The 25,322-nt window shown below is 38.2% G+C and overlaps 1 protein-coding gene across 8 annotated transcripts in view; it reads left to right on the top strand.

Annotated features, from left to right (window-relative positions):
• The window catches only part of LRRC4C (leucine rich repeat containing 4C), a 1,149,700-nt gene extending 1,125,872 nt beyond the window's left edge, over positions 1 to 23,828 (top strand). For 4 of the 8 annotated variants that reach the window (XM_032840672.1, XM_032840674.1, XM_032840676.1 and 1 more), the window contains 2 exons: positions 1,483 to 1,549; positions 21,752 to 23,828. In XM_032840672.1, the coding sequence (XP_032696563.1) occupies positions 21,794 to 23,716 (1,923 nt within the window). In that variant the 5' untranslated portion in view covers positions 1,483 to 1,549; positions 21,752 to 21,793 and the 3' untranslated portion in view covers positions 23,717 to 23,828. Of the gene's footprint in view, positions 1 to 1,168; positions 1,221 to 1,482; positions 1,550 to 21,751 lie in introns of all 8 variants that reach the window. The other 4 variants (XM_032840678.1, XM_032840679.1, XM_032840677.1 and 1 more) reach the window with 2 other exon arrangements.
• The last annotated feature ends 1,494 nt before the right edge of the window (positions 23,829 to 25,322 follow it).

Genomic DNA, 25,322 nt, shown 5'->3' with positions numbered 1-25,322 from the left:
ATTTGGGGAAACTTCCAAGAAGATCTTTTAAAACCAATAATGGAAAATCCATAGATCATCTCTAAATAAATTTTAATTATATTCAGTTTTGCTTATGTAATAATAGTAATATTCACTAGTGGTATATTGCTTTGAAGTTTGAGAAGCACATTTATTTACATTCTGTGTTCCACAGAACCATCTATCACAGTAAAGTGCCCAGCTTTGAAGCTTACACCATCAGACTAGGCCACCTGCTAACACCTCCTTGTAGGAGTCAGCAGCAGACCCACACTTCACTCCTCCTCATTCCTTGAAGATTTTAACACCTGCCTCCCTGCTGTTCTTTCCAGTCCTACTCCTGATAGAATTCTTGGTGATTTCAATATCCATGTCAGTCCCTTGATCTTGATTACTAATTGTGTGGGCTTTACCCATCTGGACTTGCTCAGGGTTTCCGCTTTATACTGTTTGCACCAACTGTATGTTTAAGCTTCGGCTGTAAAGATCTGTGTTTGTGGGAATTAAAGATTCTTTAGTTTACTTCATGATGCTTTGCAAACTGCCAGCACTGTCTCTTCATATTTCTTCGCTCTAAGTACTGTGTGACCCTCAGCTCAGATTCTAATTTTTAATGTGCCATTGCCATGTGAGTGTGGGAAGGAGGCAGGGACTAGGAATCAGGATGGGTAGGAGGAAGAGATGTTAGCATCTCTTTTGTGTTTGGCTACAGAAAAAGAAACAACTGGAGTTCACAGCTCATGCCTATGTCCAAACTCTGAGCATCCCATTTGACTTGAGTAATTCGTTGTGTTCTGTTTAACTCTTTTCTACCCATCTTCAAAATATTTTATCTCATTTGATCTTAAGTGGTGGTTTTGGTCAAGACACTGGATCAGAGAGAAAATGTGACTTGTTGAAGGTCACACATCTGATAAGTCAGAACCGAGTGTAGACAATAGGTCTTCTGATTCCAAATGCGTTTTTTTCTTTGGCATTAAAGAATGCGTTGTTCCAAATGGCCAGTGGTTAAAATAGCTGCTTGGCTTTCTTCCTGGGAGAATGTTAAAATACCGTGGCAATTCAATAAATATTGTCACCAGTGTTGTCTGTGGTGATGTGGTGGCAGCAGATCCAGAAATGTGCTGAATTGTTCTAATGGATGCTTTTTTATTTTTTATTTTTTTAGATGGGCAAACATGTTGCCTGTTTACAGCATAGAGACCACAATGGAGAGCTAGGTGGGTGATGATTCATGCTAAATCTTTCCCACAATATGCTGAACACTACAACAGCAGCTAATGTGAAGTGGCTCATTATACACTGTCAAACCCAATAACAGCCACGACGGGCTTTGCTAGCATGAGCAACTTGTGGGAAGCCCGGCTACTGCAAACCACTACTCAATTAAAAAAAAAAAAAAAAAATAGGCTGCAGATTAGTAGAAAAGACATATTCCCTGAGTCACCTTTGCAAATTTCTTGTATGTTTCTCTTTTGCCAGCTTAGAGACAGCCTTCATGTTCCCAGCTTGACACCAGAGATGACTCTCCTTGGGATTCATTTCTCTTGTGAGTGTCCCTTCCTTCGGTTATATCTTATGGGGTAAAGATTTTATAAGAGACTGGGTGGCTCATAGACAGATCTGAAAATGTGGTTCTCCTACAGAAATATTCCCAAAGCTCCCTCGTCTACCTTGTCTTCTGCCAGCCAATCATGCCACACCCATAAATACATTTCTCTTCTGGAGCACAGCATCCGTAGGTAGTTTTTCTATCTCTACAGCGAGGTACTGTGAGGTAGCAGGCAGGAGCACTGACTCCTTGCTCTTTGACTTATGATTGTGTGTCTTTTTTGTCTCCATTTAGTTGTAATCTCCTGGAAGGCAGGGCCCTGGGTTTATTGATCTCTTTAGTCTAATGCCCATGAGCCGTAGTTGTCCCTCCATAAATATTTATCAGTAAAATTAATGCATTCCCTTCTAAAAAGTCCATAATTAAGCTAAGGACTGGGGTTTAATCTTCTTGCCTCCCTTGTCCCTAGCACAGTGCCTGATATATAGTAGGTGGAAACTCCATGTTCCCTTAGTGAGGGAACAAGGGTATGAATGAGTCCATCAATCACATGCTTCCCTGTGGCCAAATTAAAGGCTAAGCAAACCTTTTCCAATCATCAGGGACAGAAAAGTGATGGCTTCCAATCATTCTTCTTTCGGCCACAGGAGTAATGCCCTAAAAGTGGTTGTTTATTTTGGAAGGCAAAAGCTAATCTGAAGCTATTTTCTTTATTTTTATATTCAAATATCTATAAAACAGAAAAACACCAGAGACCTATTCATTGCTCACAAATGATCTATGGGGTAATAATGTGCTTGCTTTTCCAGCTGTGCTGCACTTTGGTGCTATCCTGGGTTTAATTGAAAATATGCTGTGACCTTGGTTTTGTTCACTGGGCATGGGGGGTATAATTGGCATGAGGCCTCTGAAGAACTCCCTTTTAATGAATGTCATTTGGCTAATTTGGGGTTCGCCTGTGGGAAATAATGTGAAAAGTCCTGTAAAAACAAGATACATTTTATTTGCGTGCAATTCACATGAAGGTGATGATTTAGAATTTTTTTAAGCTTTTTATTTTATACCTATTCGTTGAATTCTAAATACTATCAGTATGATAATAGTATTGTCCCTAACAGTCTCATGTTTCATCATAATTAAATAAACAGCTTGTGAATTTCAGTCCAAAAAAATGTCTGTGTTCCACTCTTAACTTAAGGGGTTTCCATAGAAACTGTGCGCAGCAAGTTTAACTGACATTCATTGGACTTGAGGCTACATGCAGTGTTGCTATCTCTCTGTTTTTCTGTTACTCTGTGTATGTGTCTCCTTCTCTTCCTTTAACCCTGGAAACCCTCTCCTCCTCCATCCTCCTCCTCCTCCCCCAACCCCTCCTGGTCCTCCTCTGCTCCTCCTCCCCCCTCTCTTATTAGCAATGAGGAAGTAATTTGGACTCAGTTAGATTTAACAAATGCAATAATACTAAAATGAGCTCTGATACTTAAGTGTAATTGTGTTATTAGCTGGAAATGTTTTTCTTCAAAAAGAGAAGAATTGAGAGTGAAGTTTACTAAGGAAGCACATGCTGGTAAGAAGGAACCCTTGGCTGCCAGCTGGAAAGTTTACAGGCTTCTATCACGGTCCACATTTCCACCCCGGCTATGGTTTTTCCTTGGTTTAGGCAACCCACACTGATGTTTTTGTCTCCTCAGTCCTGATTTTCAGTCTTCCAAATGGAACATAAAATCATTGTGCTGATCATATTCCAAGAGAAAGAAGGAGTTTATTTAGGAAAAAAAAATTACTATGTATTGTGTACCTACTGTGTGCGCACTATTTGCTAGATACTGGCATTTAGGTTGTCTAAGTTGATCCTGCCACATCCATTGATTGCCAGGCAGTGCGCTGGAAGGAAAAATGGATCTGGAAATGGTAGTTGAAGTCCAGAGCCCACAACAGGCTGGTTGAAAAGCCTTGATTATAGTGTGTAGATGCTCTGTCTTGGTTTCTCAAAGACAAAATGAATATGAGCACTTCTAAGAAATGGTCTTTCATTAAGATTAGTTATAATAATGCAGCCAGTACATCATAAGAGTGGTGTTTTCTTCCTCCCTTTAGAAACGAGTCGCCGAGAGAGTAAATTGCTTCTCCAAAGCAACATAGCTAGTAGAAAGTGTATCCATCTGGCACAGTGGGTAAAAGGGCATATCAAGACAGACTGGAGATCAATTACTAATTGTGTGATTTGGGGTGAGCTACAAGCAGCATCTACTGCATGCAGGTGTTAGGAGGATTCAGTAAAGTGTATGTAAAGTGTACAGGAGTATCTGCCACACAGAGAGCTGTGGTTTTAACTCTTTCTGTTTCCCTCCCTCCCCCACCTTTCTATTTGTTTTTTCAGTATGGGTTCAAAACAAAAAAATGATCAGTCTTTATAGTCTATCGACTATGTATAGTTTTATAAGTTATAAGTCATCTCACAATTCATAAACTATCTAAAGTTATCCTGGTAATAAGAAAGGAAGGACAAAATATAGCATGCCCACTTTACAGGTGAGGAAAAGGAGATTCAGAGTTACTGACCAGATCTCTATATAGTGAAAGAGGAAGTAGAGTTTTTACCCAAGTCTGTAGGGTTCCCTTTAAATTTAAAACTCTCAAAGTCTGTGATTCTTAATTTGAGTTCTATGTTCATGAGCTTTAAAGCTTCAACTTCAGATTTTAAGCCGTCTTTCCAACAAATGGTGAGAGGAAGACACTTTTAGCAGGGGTTAGGAAAGGAAGGAAGGAGAGGGTACTTACAAAGTCTGTCTCTTAAGGACGTGTTTTCAGGTCATTCTCCCAGGATCCAAAGGGGCATGCAGAAATAGGGTTCCCAATCCCAGGGACAGAACAGGCATTGATTTTGCATAGCAATATGCTTTAGTGGAATGGGGTGAAATGGGGAGGAAAAAACTGAAAAGAAGCCATGTATCAGTCAGAAATGTTGGTGGGCTTCTAGAGAATTCAGGAAAGAGTAAAGAGCTTTGACAAAAGTGGGACAGGAGATGATTACTGGAAAGCATAATTGTTACTCCCCCATATATACATATATGTTATATTTGTATATATGTAGATGTATATACATATGACAAGATTAATCACAATGCATATTTCTTTAATATATAATCATCATAAGGCTTCAAAGAGCTCATACTAGGAGAGAAGATGTTAGCTTTGTCATTTTTACTTGTGTGCTTATGCTTGACTTATTATTAGAATATTCACTCTGTGTTGCCTTTGAAAGATTCCCTTTATGTTCCTTTCTCCATTTTGGGTTAGTTTAAAAAAAAACAAAAACAAAAAACTGAATAAAAGAGTCCCTGAAGCCACTTAGCCAGACAGACAGAGATTGTAGTATGTCACCAAGTGCTGAAAACATATGAGAAAGTAATTGTACCACAGATCACCCCGCTGTGTCATGGAACTCCCTCTTTTGCTCAGGACTCCTCACATATGTTATGTGACACCTGGAACCATTGCCAAATTAGTAAAACTGAATCTATTTATTTCTGAGATGAAAGTTAGTCATGGGGCGCCTGGGTGGCCCAGTTGGTTAAATGTCTGCCCTCTGCTCAGGTCATGATCCCAGGGTCCTGGGATCAAGTCCTGCATAGTGCTTCCAGCTCAGTGAGGAGCCTGCTTCTCCCTCTCCCCCCTGATTTGTGCACTCTCTCTCTCAAATTAAAATAAAAAAAACCTTAAAAAAATAGATATAAATAGAAATTTTAACATTTCTATTTATAGACCTTAATGGATCATCTTGGCAGGTTTAGGGCTGAAGAGAATGAGTAAGAAAAGAAATTATTGTAGAAACTCCAGAGCAGGGTCAGCAAACTTTTTCTGTAGAGGGTCAGTAAGTAAGTATCTGGGGCTTTGTGAGCCTTATAGTCTATCACAGCTACGCAATTTTGCACCTTAAGGTGAGAATAAAGACTAGAGAATACATACACGAATGGGTAAAGGAGTATTCCAATAAAACTTTATTGAAAAAAAAAAAAAAACAGGTGGTGAGCCAGATTTCGTCCATAGGCAGTAGTGTTCCAACCACCGATCTCAGAATTTTGCCTACATCCCTATCCATCTTCCACTTCCGTTCACATGGCAGGTGCAACTTAAAAGATGAGGCTGGGGAGTGTAAGAGTGACAAAAGTATCATAATTTACCCTCATTTTGTGGGTTTTGCTTTTTGTTACATTTATTCTTGATTAAACCTTATGTTTTCAGTATTTCTTTGGCATGGGAAGAGCAGGTATTCATTCTGTCTTCACTTGACAGAAGGGTACAGAAAGTTAAAGTGATTTGCACTGGTGTCACCTAGCATGTGTGATATGTGTATTAGGATCTGACTGTCACCCCTTGTGTTTTTTTAATTTATTCTTCCTAGGATGCATCCTTTAGAGAATAAAAAAAGAAATAGTGGAGAAACAACCACGAAGTAATTTTCATTTTCCAAACCAAGAAAAAAGTAGTTAATCAATGACTACTTTTATAGGAACATGCATGCGTGTCACTATAATGGTATATTCCATTAATATACCAAAGGGGATCCAGTTCCTTATTGCTTTTCATGGATTTTCCTGATCTTTTTTCCCATGGTATGTTTTTGGAAAATGATGCTTTTTGGGCCAATGAGTATCAGATAATACTTGGAGTTCTTGTTTTGCACAGTACTGTGTTAACTGAAGCTTGTTCATATTGGAATGGAGTCTTCATGTTGCAAGGTTCCATGGTAACTGAGAGCAAATCTGTCATAAAAGAACTATGCAAAAAGGAGGACTTGGTGCCAATATGCATGACCTATGTGTAACACGGCACCAAGCAAAATGAGGACTGCCTTAACTAAATGACTAAGAATCCAATTTCCAAATGTCTGCATCTGCCATATAATTCCCTCTTTTGCGGTCATTAGGGGGAAACAAAGAAATCACTGATTACAGTCATTCCCATTATCTGACATGTCATCACCAAGCTTTTGTCATTATGCAATGTTAACAGTGTTGAGGTTACTTGAAACCAGCTCCAGTTCCAATTAGGAGGCCATCCCTGCTATCTGCATTCTGATTAAAGGACGTTGCCTGGAAATCACAGAAGGAGTCTACTCTGTTTCCTCCCCTTGCTCAGATCTCAAAAACACAGACTCAATTAAAAAGAGTTTCCTTATCAGGTTTTTGTGGGTCATTTTGGTGAATTTATTAAACTCTTGAGTCATGCTGAGAACTGGGAGGTGGCTGTTCAGAGGTCTTCAGTAGGAGCCAGGACCTGAATGACAGGTTTGCTCTGATGTTTTAGGGAGTCTGAAATATACAGGCGTTAGAGCAGCCAGTTGTGGGTCAGGAATCAAGGAAGCTGGTGAACTACAAAGGGAGTCTCACAGCATAAGGACTGCAGAACAGAGATGTGAAAATCTTCATGTCATGTCAGCCTATATATTAGCTAAAAAGGAGGCCCTCATTTTTTTATTCCTCATTTATTGAAATAATTTCTTAATAGGCCTTCAGACCTTACACTCTTCCCTATCCATGTTCCATCCTATTGCAAATTTGCTTTTCCTTCTAATGATCTCCTCAACCACCTACACACTTACTCAGTACAGTGTTTGGCATTGGTTCGTGACTCTGTTGTTGATGTTAGGCTTGTCACAGCACAGTGTTTCAAATGATTGGTGATGGGGAGTTACTAAGTGGAAGAGATTCCCTCACAGTATTGGTACCCATATTTGGAAGCATACATTATTAGAGCTGAAAGGACTTTAATGGTTCTCTTTCCCAGCATTCTAATATGAAATGAATCCCAAACATCATTAGTATTTTGCCTGGGAAGTGTGTGTGTGTGTGTGTGTGTGTGTGTTTGGTTACTGTCTAGAAAATTTGGGTTTTGTACTGTTTAAGAATAAACAGGGAAGTACTTGATAAAACATTGGGAGGTGATTTTAAAATTGGAATGACTCTCTATATGTGGTATTTATTCTCCAGATTCCCAAGCATGGCAATTTAAATTACATTACTCATTATAAAAATCTATATGCCTTTTGGATACTATTGTTGGTTTGTTTGTTTTCAACCTATAAAGGCAATGATGACCTTGCACAGGTCATTTCCTAAGGATTAATGAGCAGTTGAGGGTTAATGGCTATCAACTCCTCCTAGCTAGTCATCAATCCAAAGGAAGCATGGGAAACAAGGTCATTAACTGCATTACCAACTTTCTGAAATCAAATCCTTCTCTACCTGCCTTGCCAAGATCTTATGTTAAGATGGACTTGTTAGATTTTCAAAAGTTTCTTTAGTTACTTGCCTGTCATTAACCTAGACATGAGAATATATAAATATTAATATAAAATATGAACATATAAAAGAATATATCATTGGCCCCTATGGACTGATAGAAAATGTCATGAGAAAAATAATTTTTCATACTTAGATTAAACGTAACTTGCAATGTTCAGCCTCTTTTATCTGCTTTCTTTTTATTTCCTTTTTCAAACCGAAAGCCTAGAATCATCCTATTGTGTGTCCTGAGAGGCTAAAACGTGTGTCTAATCTCTGCAGTTTAACCTCATTCAACAATAGATTTTGTGTTTGTGTGTGTATGAGGGGAAATTCTTATTGGGATTTTGGTTGTATTATTTGTAACAGAATATTACTTTTTTGGTTCATTCCTGTTATACAAATGATCTTCACTAATATTAATGAGCATGATATTTTCTCTTTAGGCATCAGCCAAAACTACCTAAAATATTCTAAGAGATAAATATTAATAATTAATAATTAATAATACACTATCTCAGTGCATTTTCCTTTAAGGAATAAATGATGATTAAATGAGGGATGGGGGGTTCTCATTTCATTATGCAGCATCCTGATTCTTACTTTGACACAAATTCCTTAAAAAAATGACAGGGAGTGACAAATTGTCACCTGAATACCAGTGTTAATGTATGTGGCAAGGATCACTGTCACAAGGGAAGATGGCATTCCAAGACCTTTTCCAATGGACATTCATCTTGAAGTATCTACTCAAGACAGGGGTCTGACGGTCCTTAATTTTATACTCTCAGAAATTTGATTTGGGTAGCTCATCATGAGAAAGTTGTAGTCACACTTATAAACACATAAGACATGAATATAGAAAGCAGGATGCCAGTTTGTTAAATTATAGCTAAAACTATAACAGAAACTTCAAGTACTTCAGTCTGTCAAATCTTTTTATGTAGAACTTAAACTTTTTGGAGTCATAAATCTCCTTGAGAATATGATGATAAAACCAATGAATAATCTTCCTATAAAAATATACAATCTCCACATTTATACAAAAATTTGCATATAATTTCAAGAGATTCATAAATGGTTTAAAATCCATTTGTGAGCTTCTTAGGAGCTCTTGGATTGAACTATGCATTTTCATGAAAAAAAAAACATTATAATTCAATAAGGCAGTTGATGAGAAATCAACTAAGAAAACTTAATTGTATGATTCAAATTGCTTTAGCATCAGATTATAATTGTCTGATGTATCTGTCATTCTCCATAATTGGACTTCAGCTGTCACTGGGACTAGACAAATAACAATAACATAAATATAACAACAAATGTTCATACAGTATTGACTATATACCAGGCACTGTTCTAAATCCTTCTATACATATATTAAATCATGTATTCTCACAATGATAGAGTATATATATCAGAGTATCCAACCTCTAGGTAGTTTCACAGATGGATACTACACACATTTTTATCTCTGATTAAAAAAAAAATCTCTAATTCCATTAGCTTTCACTTAGTTATGTAAGTTGTTGGTAAGTACCAACTTTTCTTGAACTCGCTCGCTTGCTTTCTTTCTTTCTTCCTTCCTTCCTTCCTTCCTTCCTTTCCTTCTGTCTTTCTGTGTGTGTGTGTGTGTGTGTGTACAATGAAAGATATAATGTTACAATGTGCCATGTACTCTGGGTATAATATTTAAGATACAGCTTATTGATGGTAAAGAGAAATTTTCACTTAGTTTATTGTTTTCAATCACACCTTTACATGCTGAGCTTGGGCAATCTACTTTTTCAGAATTTATTTTTATATTTTTGTTTTATGTGCATGAGAGGCCAAGGAGTAATTACTGAACCCCTCTCTATCATTTGTACTAAGTTGTATACCATTTTAACTTTTTTGGTTCTCATACGAGTCTTATCAATGGATCTTCATATGTTAATTGTTATTAGAAAATCAGCTTATCATCCTGGCTCCTGACTGTGAATTAAAATATGGGCTACCTTCCGTAATACAATTCAACAAATATTTACTGCATGCCTAGAAATCATCCAGGTCCTGTCTTTCAGAAGCTTATGATTAAATAGATTGAATACATCCCCAAACATTTAGATTCCAACACAGTTGATAACTGCTATAGTCTTAGCATGACAGGCACTTATGGAAGGATAGATTAGTCCCGGCCAGTAAGACTAACGAAGGTCAAATAGAAATGGTCATTGTAAAATTGGCTCTGAGATTGGGTACGATTTTGACAGAAAAATCAGAATAGAACATTGCTGGCAATGGAGACAACAGGAGCAAGGCTCTGAAGAGGAAAAGTAGGAGGCATATTTTTAGCATCAGAAACAGACTGCAGCCTAGACTGTATTATGGAGAACAGTGGGAGATAAGACTGGGAAAGCAGTATGGCGCAGGATCATGGAGTGTCCTATGTGTCACACTAACGTGGTAGTTTTTAAGAGGGCAAATTTGCCCTCCAGGGGACATTGGCAACGTCTGGAGACACTAGATCCTCACAACTGGGGGTGCTACTGGCATCTAGTGGGTAGAGGCAGTAAGGGATGTTGGCTTTATTCTCTAAAGCAAATGGGAACTATTGGTGTGTTATGTTTTCTTGAACTGTGATCACCTCGATTCCTAAGGCTTGTTACACTAAATCTGGGAAGTATTAACTGCATAGATCTCCCCCAGGAAAAGTATAAGAAGAGACCAATTCTGGAGATAAAGAATAACATGTATTAATCACGTTGTGGCCCTGAACCTGAGAAAAGAGAAAGAATTAAAAGGAAAAACAGAATAGTGATGTTTTTATGCATTGGTAGGATCTAGACTTAAAAATATTAGTGCAAAGGAGAATGTAGGCATTTCTGATAATTGGGACAGTCTGATTTCATTTCCTGAAGAATGAAATACCAAGCAGTATATGGAGCTTAAGGTTTTAAGCTTTTCTCTTTGGCTATTCATTTCACAAAACCAACAGAGCAAACATCTATCATAAGAATACAAACATATCTCTGAACACCTCAAATCCCACCCTTTCATTTGAGAAACAAGTCAGTCATTTATATTTCATTTCTTCATAAATAATAAACATCAAAAAGTGAATATGATCAAAAGGATTCATAACCAGCCAGAAACTTCATGCCAGGTATGTTTATCTCTCTTGCGTCATGTGAGACTAAACAAGAAGGAAAAAACAAATTAATTTTATTTTTAGCCTTGCCAAGTCATGAGCTATATTTCTGGGTCTGCTTTTCTAACATGAAGTAGATTTGACTTTTCCTAGCGAAAACAGAGGTGGAGCTGTGACCGCCTACCATAATCCCCTGTCTATTCCATCTTGTTCCTTTGGGTTGTGACGAAAGAATTAAGAGGTCTTTTTTTTTTTTTTCCTACCCATTGATTTTCTAATTAATGGTTCAAATGAGTTCCTGAAGCAGACATGTGGTGATCAAGATCTCTTCCATTTTAAAGGGGATTTGAAGATTACTTGATTTTCTGCCATAAGAATTCCTGTTCTCTTCTCTAATGGCTCTGATCCAATGGAGTGACCCAGAAGCTGAGCCAGACCTCCCTACCTCTGATGTACATGTAGTTGCACCTGAAGAAGCAAGTCAGGAGAACAACTTACGCATTATCCACATTAGAATTTCGAGGCAATCATGCTATTTTAGGCACATACAGCAGAGGGCATTGTTTGGCCAAACTTAAATAGGGCTGCTATTAACAATAATAAAAAAAAAGGAAATAGAGAAGCCTTCCCCTGAAAACGAACACACAAAATAGAAAAGAGAGCTAGGAAACAATGAAATGAACTTTATATTGCATTGTGCTCCCTAACTTTTCTTTGTAGGAAGGACTTCTGTGAAAATAGTTAAAAACTAGACAAGCATCATTTCAGAGGTTGATGAAATTCCTACTGTGTGAGTTGGGCTCTACTAGATGCTAGGGATCCCTAGATCAATTAGTGAGTGTGACATCATTTAGGTCCTCAATGACTTTATAGCCTTAACTATCTACAGGCTGCTTAGACAGCAGCTTACTCATTCATTCATACATTTAGCAAATATTTGAGGAACATTATTCCAGGTGAAAACTACTGAAGGACAGACAAGTCTCTGCTCCATTCCATTCAGATGAGACAGACAGTAAGGAAATAAGCATCTAAGGATATGAGAAAAATACCAACAATAAGTATGATAAAAATTAATTATGGTAATATTATTGATGATGGTAGGCACACGTCTTTAGGCTGGATGGTCAAGAAAAAAACCTCCTGAGAAGGAAAAATTTAAAGAATGTTCTGAAGGACAAGGAAAACCAACCACTCAAAAATCAAAGGACATGTGTTGCAGGCAGAGGGGACCCTACTACAAATGTCCCCAGGGAAGAAAACCTTGGTGCATTTGAGGACCAAAGGAAGTCCATTGTGGTTGAAGAGAGAAGGGGGATAAAGAAAAGCTGAAAGGTACGGGACACAGGCAGGTATCAAATGATCTTGATTTGGGGACCAAAACAGTTTGCATTTTACTCTAAAAAGATATGGAGCTAATAGGGGCATTTCAGCAGAAGAATGACATGAAGATATTTATAGTTTAAAAATTTAAATTTAAAAAGTTAAATTTAAATTTAAAAATTTGAATGCCATATGGAGAATTCACTGTGGTAAGTCAATTGCAAAGGTAGAGAAACTGGTCAGATGGTATTTCAGTGGTCTAAGTTAGAAATGAAGATGATTTGGCCTAGAGAGGGTCGAAAGGAAAAGTAGACCAATCCAGTTTTATTTTAGTGAATCCCATGAATAGTACTGTGTTGCATATAAATAAAAAAAAAGAAAAGTCAAGGAAGAGTCTTACATTTCTGCATTGAACAACGGGGTGTGTGATAGTGGCATTTTGGGAGGTACAGGGGCAGGTTTCGGGATTTATTTTTAGTTTATGCTATGACATTTAATTCAAGTATTCTCTCAATGTCTATTTATTAATGTTATTACCATCACTCCCATTTAGAAAGGTGCACTCGGAGAAAAACAATTTGCCAAAGATCAAACAGTCAGTAATACTAAGCCAACCTTCCAACCCTCCTCATTCCATTCTCAACCTGGTTTTTCTTCCTCTAGGTTTTGCTAATATAGCTTTCTGGCTCTTCCTGTGCTTCAGCATTGTTTCAAGTTGGAAAGTACAGTATTTCTTTAGGGAACCAAAATGGTACATGTGTTTAATTATCCTTGGTGTGCCATTTACAGAGTAGACACGAGCAGTACCAGAGATCTGAGATGCCTCTCTCTTGATATGCACATCAGAGTTTCCAAAATCATACCCTGATCTCTGTGTATAATTTTTTTTTTCATGTGACCACATACAGAAGCTAATTTCACCATCATTGGTACTTCATGGTCTACGGGATTTCAACTAGGGCTAATTAATTTCCACCTGTGCACATCTCAGTCATCAGATCATGAAGAGAAGTTTCATTTAGTTTTAAAGCAATGCTAGGGATGTGGATTATTGAAGTCGTAGGACTTTTTTGTCAACTGCTCCTCTCTCCAAAATTTCTTTTACATGCGAGGGCAGATCATTCTTTTTATAACAGTGCTCTCTCATCAAACCCTTTCCTGCCTAAGGGGATTGCAGTTTCTTTCTAAGTCTCTTTATTGAAGGAAATCCAAACTTCCAGCAGGCTTGTGGTGCCCCTCATTTGGGCCAAGTCAACTATTTAAATTCTGCTGCATAAGCCTTCTGCTTCCGGTAAGTCAGTTTTCCTTCATTTCATGCTCCTACTCCTCTGCTTTTTTAAGTAATCTCTTACCTCCTCCGCCACCACTCTGCCTCAATGCAAGTTTATGTCCCCTTAGAGACCTACATATGATCCTGAATCCTCTTAAAATTTTCTCTGATTATCTGTTATTTCTGATAATCCTTTATGATATTTAAATACTGAATATGTTGGTTTGTGTTAGTACCCAGGACACCTATATGTACACTTTTTAAATATGTATCTGTACATTTGTATTATAGCTCCAACAAGACTATAATATTCTAGAAGTCCTGGCCAATTTCATTCTTACAATCCTGACTGTACTGTCCAAGCAATAGCAACATGTTGGCCACATGATTTTTTTTTTTTCCTTTCCTTTTTCGTTTTTTTTAATACATAGTTCTCTCTACTCTCTGTTTCTTTTCACCCGATGATATTGTAATTGTGTCACTTCTAAACCCCGGACATATGTATTCTTTTGCTATAAATCAGATAAGTCTTAGAGAAAAATGAAAACACAGACTCAGGTGTTATCATCATCATCATCATCTTCTTCTTCAATCTCAATTTCTTCCAGTATTCTAGAAACATTGCCAGGTCAGTGTGTTCAGCCAAAGAACCTCCTGTTGACTTGACAGGTTGAGTCCCTGGTTTACAGCCATTTAAATGTTGTATTACTTCCATTACATTTGCCTAGAGGGTCAGCCCTAGGCACAGTTACAAAAATTTTCTTCTCGTTGGAAATCTGCAGAGCAACAAAAAACTATATAAGGAGTAGAGAAAACTCAACAGACTTATAAAATTGGGTTTCAATTGGGAAAAAAATGAACTATATTAGAAAATATTTATAAAAGAATTTTAATTTAGAGAGGTAAGCTATCTTTGATAATGGTGTAATACAAGGTGCTGTTTTTCCTTCTCTGGTGTATTCTAGCATTCTTTAAAACTTAAGGAGTTGTACAGGAAATGACTGCAATAGAAAGCCATTTAGCATGATAGGGATAGACTTACCTCTTTTCTGACAAATGGTTGCCTCAGTTTACGCTGTTTCCTTTGGTAGGTTTCAAATTTACAATGGTACATGAAATCAGAATTTTTCTGCTGTCTTACTTGTTATTTCTTTGCCATTGGTTTCAGAAATGGGGAGATGGTGAGAGAAAAAAAGAGAGAGGGAGGGAGAGACAAGGGGAGAGGGAGAAAGGAGAATGAATATGTAAGTATCAAGATAGGTTTGACTGTAAGTTACCAGGAAAAAGTAATTGTTTATACTGTAAGGAGTTGAATATTTTATATACTAAGAAAATATAGAGGAAAGATAGTAACAGGATTCATTAGTTCAGTTGCCCATCACGAATATTAAAAAAAAATAAATTCTTCCCCTCTTTCCATTTTCCTTCCTTGGCATAACTGCTTTATCCTCAGGCTTCCTCCTTTCTTGGCCACAAGATGGCTTCAGCAACTCTAGGCATCTTATACTCACAACAATATCCAGAAACAGAATAAATAACTATTTCTTCCCCCTGTTTTTCTTCTTATTAGTGGGAGAAAAAAAATTTTGAGAACCCCTCAGCTGACTTCTTCTCACATCTCATTGGCCAAATTGTGTCACCTATCCAGACCTAACCAGTCTCTGGCAACAGAAATGTTACCAAAATTTATTTAGATAAGAGCTCAGCAAACTATAGTCCAGAGGTTAGCCCTAGGAGCTAAGATTGTTCTTGAACTTTTTTTAAAGATTTTATTTATTTATTTGTTAGAGAGAGAGAGCACAAGCAGGGGGAGTGACAAACAGAAGGAGAAGTAGGCTCCCTGCTGAGCAAGGAGCCTGATGTAGGACTCAATCCCAGGACTCTGGGATCTGAGCCAAGTCAAAGGCAGATGCCCAACTGACTGAGTCACCCAGACGTCCCTGTTCTTGAATTTTTAAATAGAAAACAAGGTTAAGAATAATATTTTGAGAGGCACCTGAATGGGTCAGTTGGTTAAGCATCTGCCTTTAGCTCAGGTCATGATCCCAAGATCATGGGATCCAGCTCCACATTGGGCTTCCTGCTCAATGGAGAGCCTGCTTCTCTGTCTGCCTCTGACCCTCCACCCTACCTATTTTGCTCATTCTCTCCTTCTCCCTTTTTTAAAAAAAGAATAATATTTTGAGACATGTGAAAATGGTATGAAATTCAAATTTCAGTGCTCCTAACAGGTTTAATCAGAACCACAGCCATATCCACTCATTTACCTTTTCACTACAACTACTTTTAGGCTACAATGGAAGAGAAGCATAGTTACAACAGGAGATCATATGGCCTGCAAAGCCTAAAATATTTACTCTCTGGCCCTTTACAGGAAAAGTTTGTCTAGCCCTAGCTTAAACCAAATTCTACTTATCCAGCAGTCCTGAGTCAGACTCTTCCAAAGCAGAGAATATAGTTTCATGATTTTTTTAAAGGATGGGAATGAAGATTCCCGAACAAAATGTTCTAGGGCAAGAGTAAGGAATGAAAGTGTTGGGGAGGCAACAAATGAGAAGAAAGAGAGAAAGAGAGGTTCAAGCACAATTTTAAATGAATAATCCATTCTTAGTGCTGTAAAAAGCTGACTCACAACACAACCTGTTGAAAAAACAGAGCAAGTTTATCGCTTATTCTGTTAAGGGAGGCCACCATCTCACGAAAGTATGGGAGTATCTGTGAATAGAGTGGTAAAGATTAGGACAGATTTATGGAGAATTGGAAGTCTGATTTGAGAGGAGTTTTCACTGTGGGAGGTTGATTAGGAGAGAGTAAGGATTACAGTACAGCCATCTAGGATTTGTGAAAATAGCTAGGTGAGGCAAGAGATTCAAAGAATCTTAGAGAATGAACTGCCATTAGATGCCCTGATGGGTCTTTGGGCAGATTCCTAGAGGGACAGTGAAAAGATTGGTTTGGACAGTAGAGTCCCCACAGATAGAGAGGCTAATAAAGACGATGGAAGAGCAAAAATCATGGCTATGTCAACAGAAAGGTATGTATGGTCTGTTTCCAGGCTGAGTGTGGGGCAAATGGTTTTGGTTGTAGGAATTAAGCAGGTTTGCTGGAGATTCTTGTGAGGGTGACTGTGTGTTCTGTGGGGGAGAGTGGTTGGGCTAATAAATTCACCTTTCTTTTACCTGGCTTCCAAACTAGTTCCAATACCTAGACTCAGTTTCTGCTAACTGAGCGATGAAACTGTGCTAAATAGAGCAGCCCCCTGTATCTCAGTGCACTGAAGCATGGGTAGGGAAAGAAGAAAGGTCTGTTGACAGAGTCAGAATATCCTCTGGGTCAAGGCTAAAAGTATTACAGCTTAATTCAAAACCCATACAGATCCATTTGTAAATAAACCCTGTCAGATGACATTGTAATGGATAGAGCATACTTTTAAATTGATTTCTTTTTGATGTGATAAAATCATCTTATGAAAGAGATGCTGAAACATGGCTTTTAATGTAAAGTAACATAATTTAGATTTTAAAATAGAAAATCTTTTGTTGATAGTAGGTTATTCGATTCAGTGCACGTACCAAGCGTTATTTTCTGTGGGTTATAAATTACCTTTGAACCGGCTATAATTCATAAATCGTTACTTATGACTGATTTATAGAAAATCTCATTAATAGCAATAGTAGAAAGACCTTGAAATAAGTAAGAAATAGAAAATAAAAGAGCCTGGGGATTAAAAAAGGAGAGACACATGCACTCCACAATTAATTGCAATGTATTGCATTTGCATATGAAAGCATGCTTCTGATCATTGCAGTTAATCCTTACTATAATTCTGAGTAATAGATATTAGTGTTATTCCTATCTTATATAAGAGGAAGAAACTGAGTGTTCCATCACTTTATTTTTAGTTTGAATATGTTTTACATATTTATTATAAATTGCTAATTATGAGCTGGTAAGTATATGTATGTATATATATGCATATATATGTATATAGATAGATGTGTGTGTGTGTGTATATATATGCATATATATATGCATATATATATATATGTGATATTGCTAACAAAAGCCTTTTGAATAGATGGAAAAGTAAAGTAAAGAGAAATGAGAAATGAAGTAACTTTCCCAGTTGCAGAGTCATGGAAGTTTAAGCCGGCATTTAAATTTAGGAAGACTTTACCAGAGCCTTTTCCTTTGACCACGGGACATGGCTCCTTTGCTATTTCTTATTTTAAAGAGAAAAGGATAGCAAATGTCTTATCTTAAGCAAAGGACTTAGCTTCTTCACTTCTGTGCTATGTCCAGTCAATCAGTTATTTCTCTATATCTCTATTACCAGAGACCCTAGGATTCCGAGAGTCATAGGGTAGGGAGGTAGAAGGTGAACTAGGGGAGTAGGACCCTTGGACCCCAGTCCTAAAAATACCCATCAGTTAATGTATCAGAGATTTTATGTGCTATTTTCTAAATGCCCAGTTACCTTAAAAAGTGTGTGTTGGAGGGGAGCAAATGTATAACTACACCAAATCATATGAATGAAAAATTTTCAGTGGTCATGTCACTGGAAATGTAAGTAGGATTCTTTTTTTTTTTTTTTAAAGATTTTATTTATTTATTTGATAGAGATTACAAGTAGTCAGAGAGGCAGGCAAAGAGAGAGAGGAGGAAGCAGCCTCCCCGCTCAGCAGAGAGCCTGATGCGGGGCCCGATCTCAGGAACCTGAGATCATGACCTGAGCTGAAGGCAAAGGCTTTAACCCACTGAGCCACCCAGGCGCCCCAGTAGGATTCTATTTAAAGTGGAAATCCCTAAGGGTTTTTAAGGTCATGCTTGAATTTATAATAAAAAAAAATACCTCCTAATCTAGCTCAGGGTGAGAAGCCTACCAATCTTATTGTTGTCACTGTGTAAATGGGACAATAGAATAGACCTATAAAGCCATCAACAATATTATTAAAATGAGCAGCTCTCCCCCCCCCCCCCGCTATTTAGTGATTAGTTGTTTTAAAATGTAGATTTTATTATTATTTCGGTATATTGAGACAAATCAGGAGGCAATTGTCATTGAAGAGATACATAATTTTCTTTATTCACAGTTCCCCAGAGGAGGGAGCATGCCATGTCCTAAGGGGGCCACACAAGGAAGCACCAGGGTCAGTCACATGGGTAGAAGGAATAAGGAAAACTCTGAGTAAGTGCCTTTATCATGGTTTGTGAGAGAAAGCAAGAGAAGGCAGGGTAAGCAGGCTTGCAGCTGGCATTGCCCTGTAAGATCCTGAGAAAAGAGCTGATTGGGGTATAGGCTTCAGGTTGATTGGTTTGAATATGAAAGGCATGCTTGTGGGCAAGTCCTTTACTGTTTCAAGGAATTGGCTAGTCCTTGAGGGGCTTTCTCTGGAACAACAAGGCCCCAGATAACAAAACATCAGAAAATATAGAAGATAGGGTCACCTGAGTGGCTCAGTTGGTTAAGCGTCCAGACTTCTGATTTCCACTCAGGTCATGATCTCAGGGTCATGAGGTGGAGCGCTGCATCAGGCTCCATGCTGGGTGTAGAGTCTGCTTAAGATTCTCTCCCTCTTTCTCTCCTTCTGCCCTTCTTCCCCCAACTGGTGAGCTCTCTCTTTCTTTTAGAAGAAAGAATGAAAGAAAGAAAGGAGAGAGAGATGGAAGGAAGGAAGGAAGGAAGGATGAAAATATAGGAAGTAGAAAGTCATGATTACTATATTAGTCTCTATCATGACACATACACAGAGTTGTAACTAGATAGTAACTGCTTCTACACATTTACAACAGCCTTTTTACCCAGTGTCTAAAGTATGACAGGTGAGGAAAACCATCAGACATGGCTTCTGTCCTCATGGTGTTCACAGGATAGTGGGAGAAGCAGGACCAGAGACTAATGATCTAGTACTAATGATCATAGTACTAGAATGTGTGTGTGTGTGTATATATATATATATGTGTGTGTGTGTGTATGTATATATGTGTGTACATATATATGTATATATATACATATAATACAGAATATATACATACATATATATACATACACACACACACACACATATATATATGTGTGTGTATATATATATATATATCTATATATCTATATATATATATATAGTGTGAAAAGTCAATCTAGAGCTGCAGCACCCTGAAAGAAAGAACTGTCTCTTTCCCAGGCCCTCCATTCTCATGCCACAGAGAACAGTTTACTGGTCCCTGGACGTGCAAGCATCTTTCTAGGTCCTTGTCTCTTGGCTGAATGTGTTCCTTGGCTAAAATGCTCTTCTTTCCTTTTTTTTTTTTTTTTTTTTTTCTTTTAAATCAACTTCTTCTAGAGAACCTAGATCAGGATCCTCTTCTTTTAAAATCCTCTGATTTACCAGCACGGACCGGGCTGATCTGGTATCAGTGCCCTTGTGCCAGAGTGGCCTGGCCTCATACCAATGAACATATATTATTGTGATTCATCTTTGGCCTATGTGTCTCCCCTTTTAAATGATCATTTCCTCAGGGGTAAGGATGATGGTCTGCATCTTTATATGCTCAGCAAGATGTCTGGGTGAGGGCAAGAACAAGAACGGTAATAATAATGGCTGACATTACTGAGTTTGTAACATGGGAGAGGCATTATTTGAAGCACTTTATCTGCTTTAACTAATTTTATCCTCACAACACCACTAAGGGCATGCACTATTGTCATTCCCATTTTGCAAGTGAGGAGGATGTGTTATGGAGAGAAGATTAATAAGTTGTTCAAGGTGACACATAATAAGTACTAAATTAGTGCCTTTTTGAGTTGGAAGGTAGTGATTGTCATCCCTTTTTTTTCGTTTGTTTGTTTCCAAGAGTCATAGAAGGGACACTTTATTGAGATGAGAGGTTTGGAAGAAGTCATTACACAAGTGTCCAGGTCATGATAAGAATGAGACAAGCACTGGGTAACCCAAAGCTCCTTTAAAATTCCTTCTTGTGCTGGAAGAGATGCAGAAAGTAAGTTATTTTATTCCGCTTCCAACAAATCTACTTAAAATCAGCGAGAGTAGGGGTACAAGATATATAGTATTTCTGTTATACTAAGGTGTCCTCTGTACATAAAAGTTATGTTTCATGTTTCATGGAAATTATTTAATTTGTTTAATTTGTGGTCTGTCTACCTGTAGGTAGCAGTTGTTATAGTATAGTGAGTTTGGGTATTTGAAAATCTCTAAAAGTTTATGTACATTTGTACATGCCATTGTTTCAGTGTATCTTCACAATTGCCAGGCAGGGTTCAGAGCTGAGGTCACCCCCCAGAAAAGGTATTTTAGAGAAATTAATCATGAAGAAATATTTTGTCTTTGCCATTGTTCTCCCAGAAACTTTTTAATGGAGATTTGAGATCATACGCTCTTGGACCAGTCAGATGAGTGTGTGAGTCCTGGTTCTGTACTTATGAACTTTGTGACTTTGTGTTAGTTTCCCTATGATTAAACTTCTTCATTTTGGAAATGGAGACAGTAATCCTCCTTATCTCAGAGCAGTGGTGTAAGGACAAGAAAGGATCAGTCCACACACCCTATGTAATTGAAAAGGACCCCATGCACAGAAGGGCCCACGCTTGGTTAATGCTCTGTTGTTACACAGAGTTGAAAGTCTTCATAATTTTTAAGAAGCCATCCTCCAGTCTCATTTGGCACTGGACCCTGCAAATTATGTAGCTACTCCTGGACAGGATTGTTTGTGAAGTCTGTAGCCCATGGTGCCTGGCATATAGAAGAATCCTCAATACAATCTCAGCTATTACTGGTTTTGTAAGGGAGCTTTCAGTTTGTTGGGTATGGGGCCAAATCTTATTTTCTGTACTTTTCCAATCTGGTCTGGCCTTTGAACCTGCTGATGAGGTCCATCTCATATGTCCTCATGCATTCAAGTCATACTTGGTTGCTGAACACTACTGTAAGGTGTTTCCCCTCATTCTCTGTGAGTGCACACTTGATAGATATGGGCTGTGGATGACTGCTAATTTGAAGTACAGAAACATTTTCTCTATAAATATGAGCCACATCGCTCAATAAAAGGACATTAGATTGGTTGTTTGCTTAGTGTGAGAAATGATGGCTTTAGCTGGTATATTATGTCACTGACATTGCTCCAGAAAGACATTTGGAGGAGATCTAATACCCTTTTTTGCTCTTATGTTGCAGACTATTTGAACTCCAGACGGACCAACACCAGATAAATTATGAATGTTGAACAAGATGACCTTACATCCACAGCAGATAATGATAGGTCCTAGGTTTAACAGGGCCCTATTTGACCCCCTGCTTGTGGTGCTGCTGGCTCTTCAACTTCTTGTGGTGGCTGGTCTGGTGCGGGCTCAAACCTGCCCTTCTGTCTGCTCCTGCAGCAACCAGTTCAGCAAGGTGATTTGTGTCCGGAAAAACCTACGGGAGGTTCCAGATGGCATCTCTACCAACACGCGTCTGCTGAACCTCCATGAGAACCAAATCCAGATCATCAAAGTGAACAGCTTCAAGCACTTGAGGCACCTGGAAATCCTACAGTTGAGTAGGAATCATATTAGAACAATTGAAATTGGGGCCTTCAATGGTCTGGCAAACCTCAATACTCTGGAACTCTTTGACAATCGTCTTACTACCATCCCAAATGGAGCTTTTGTATATTTGTCTAAACTGAAGGAGCTCTGGTTGAGAAACAACCCCATTGAAAGCATTCCTTCTTATGCTTTTAACAGAATCCCTTCTTTGCGCCGACTAGACTTGGGGGAATTGAAAAGGCTTTCATATATCTCAGAAGGTGCCTTTGAAGGTCTGTCCAACTTGAGGTATTTGAACCTTGCCATGTGCAACCTCCGTGAAATCCCTAACCTTACACCTCTCATAAAACTAGATGAGCTGGATCTTTCTGGGAATCATTTGTCAGCCATCAGGCCTGGCTCGTTCCAGGGACTGATGCACCTTCAAAAACTGTGGATGATCCAGTCCCAGATTCAAGTGATTGAACGGAATGCCTTTGATAACCTTCAGTCACTCGTGGAGATAAACTTGGCACACAACAATCTAACACTACTGCCTCATGACCTCTTCACACCCTTGCATCACCTAGAGCGGATACACTTGCATCACAACCCTTGGAACTGTAACTGTGACATACTGTGGCTCAGCTGGTGGATAAAAGACATGGCCCCCTCCAACACAGCTTGTTGTGCTCGATGTAACACTCCTCCCAATCTGAAAGGGAGGTACATCGGGGAGCTTGACCAGAATTACTTTACATGCTATGCTCCTGTGATTGTGGAGCCCCCGGCAGACCTCAATGTCACTGAGGGCATGGCAGCCGAGCTGAAATGTCGGGCCTCCACATCCCTGACCTCTGTATCTTGGATTACTCCAAATGGAACGGTCATGACACATGGGGCATACAAAGTGCGGATAGCTGTGCTCAGTGACGGCACATTAAATTTCACGAATGTAACCGTGCAAGATACAGGCATGTACACATGTATGGTGAGTAATTCTGTCGGAAATACCACTGCTTCTGCCACCCTGAATGTTACTGCAGCAACCACTACTCCCTTCTCTTACTTTTCAACCGTCACAGTAGAGACTATGGAACCTTCTCAGGATGAGGCACGGACCACAGATAACAACGTGGGCCCCACTCCAGTGATTGACTGGGAGACCACCAATGTGACCACCTCTCTCACGCCACAGAGCACAAGGTCGACAGAAAAAACATTCACCATCCCAGTGACTGACATAAACAGTGGGATCCCAGGAATCGATGAGGTCATGAAGACCACCAAAATCATCATTGGCTGTTTTGTGGCCATCACACTCATGGCTGCAGTGATGCTGGTCATTTTCTACAAGATGAGGAAGCAGCACCATCGGCAAAACCATCATGCCCCGACAAGGACTGTTGAAATCATTAATGTGGATGATGAGATTACAGGAGATACACCCATGGAAAGCCACCTGCCCATGCCTGCTATTGAGCATGAGCACCTAAATCACTATAACTCTTACAAATCTCCCTTCAACCACACAACAACAGTTAACACAATTAATTCAATACACAGTTCAGTGCATGAACCGTTATTGATCCGAATGAACTCTAAAGACAATGTACAAGAGACTCAAATCTAAAACATTTACAGAGTTACAGAAAACAAACAATAAAAAAAAGACAGTTTATTAAAAATGACACAAATGACTGGGCTAAATCTACTGTTTCAAAAAAGTGTCTTTACAAAAAAAACAAAAAAGAAAAGAAATTTATTTATTAAAAATTCTATTGTGATCTAAAGCAGACAAAATTATGTGTATTCCTCAGAACCTGTTTTTGCTGCACTTATTTACTATTTTCCCACATCTCATCCCTGCCTTCCCTGGTTGCCATATTTTTCATAGATCTCAAGTCCCTAAAGAACTGGCCTAGGAAATTTTGTAAGAATTCTGTTATACTTTGAGATTTTTATGGTGAATTCTAGTGGTGAGAACCAGTCTATTTTGTCTTTCTTTCCTTCTTTTTTTTTTTTCTCTTTCCTTTCTTTCCCTCATGCCCTTATGAAGTAGTCCAATGGGGAATGCAATATTAGAAATAGATTTTTAAGAGAGAACGAGATAAAAAAAATGCAAGATCTTATATTTTTCATGTAATGACCTGTTCTGTATTTATGAGAACCATTCAATGACAAAGGAAAAAAAAAAAAAGAAAAAGAAAAAGAAAAAAAGAAAAAAAAAGAAAAAGAAAAAAGAGAAAAAAAAGAAAAAAAGTAAACGAACAACAGATTAATTTACATATGAGCATCTATAAAACCCATGATCTTTTAAACACCTCTAGAACCAGAATTTGTAGTTCAAAAACTAAAAAAAATAAGGTTATAAATAAAATATTGTTGGTTTTTCTGTACCTGGACACAGCTCATTTGTAGTATGGCTCAAATGTGAGAAACTTGAAGGTAATTAGATTTCCTACTTTCTAAGAAAGAAAAAAGTATTATATTCTTCAGTCCCAGCATCAGTCTCTTTGGGTCCTATTTCATTAGCTGACTTGAGTGTTGGACCTATATTCAAGGATGCTGTGGTATTTTATTTTTCTTCTTCTTCTCACTAGGAGCACCCTTTGTAGAATGCACAGATTAAAAAACAATGGTTTTATGAAGTAAATTCAATCCCACTTGGAAGAAAGTTTCATTATAATTTATTCACTGTCTCCTAAGTTAAGTCCTACTGGCTAAAGTACAACAAGAGAATGTGAAGGTATTCTAAATTATCTAAGTTGAAAAATAATTTTTGGTGCTGAATATCAGCAAATTCAGCTCAATTCCACAATAATTATTAAAGACCTTCTGTTTTAAACATTAATTTAATGCAGTGGGTACACAATTGACAAGGCCTGCTTCTTGTCCTTAAATCACTCATGATCTATATGAAATATGATTAGAAAAATATCAGCCTCTTACTCAGGGCTAACTCTAATTTTACTGATAAATGGAAGGCCATGAATTGGGAACCTGAAATTTCAAAAATATTGGGTTATTATTACAGAAAGCTCCTTGATTTATGGTTTCTTCCGTCCTTCTGGAAGAACTAACTCTCTTCTTTCAAATGCAAATCGAGAAGCTATAAGGTTGTGTGAATATGGTTTGCCATGCTAGGTGTGTGCGCACCAAGAGATAGCCATGTCAATACAGTAGTAATTCACTAAAGGTCCTTGAAGGAACTGGAGAAACGTTAGGTATGAGAATAT

The sequence above is a fragment of the Lontra canadensis genome, unplaced genomic scaffold (genome assembly GCF_010015895.1).
Source record: "Lontra canadensis isolate GAN:19392208 unplaced genomic scaffold, GSC_riverotter_1.0 scaffold115, whole genome shotgun sequence".
Classification (NCBI taxonomy): domain Eukaryota; kingdom Metazoa; phylum Chordata; class Mammalia; order Carnivora; family Mustelidae; genus Lontra; species Lontra canadensis.
Note: the sequence above shows the minus strand (reverse complement) of the source record. Positions and strands in the feature narration are given on the sequence as shown.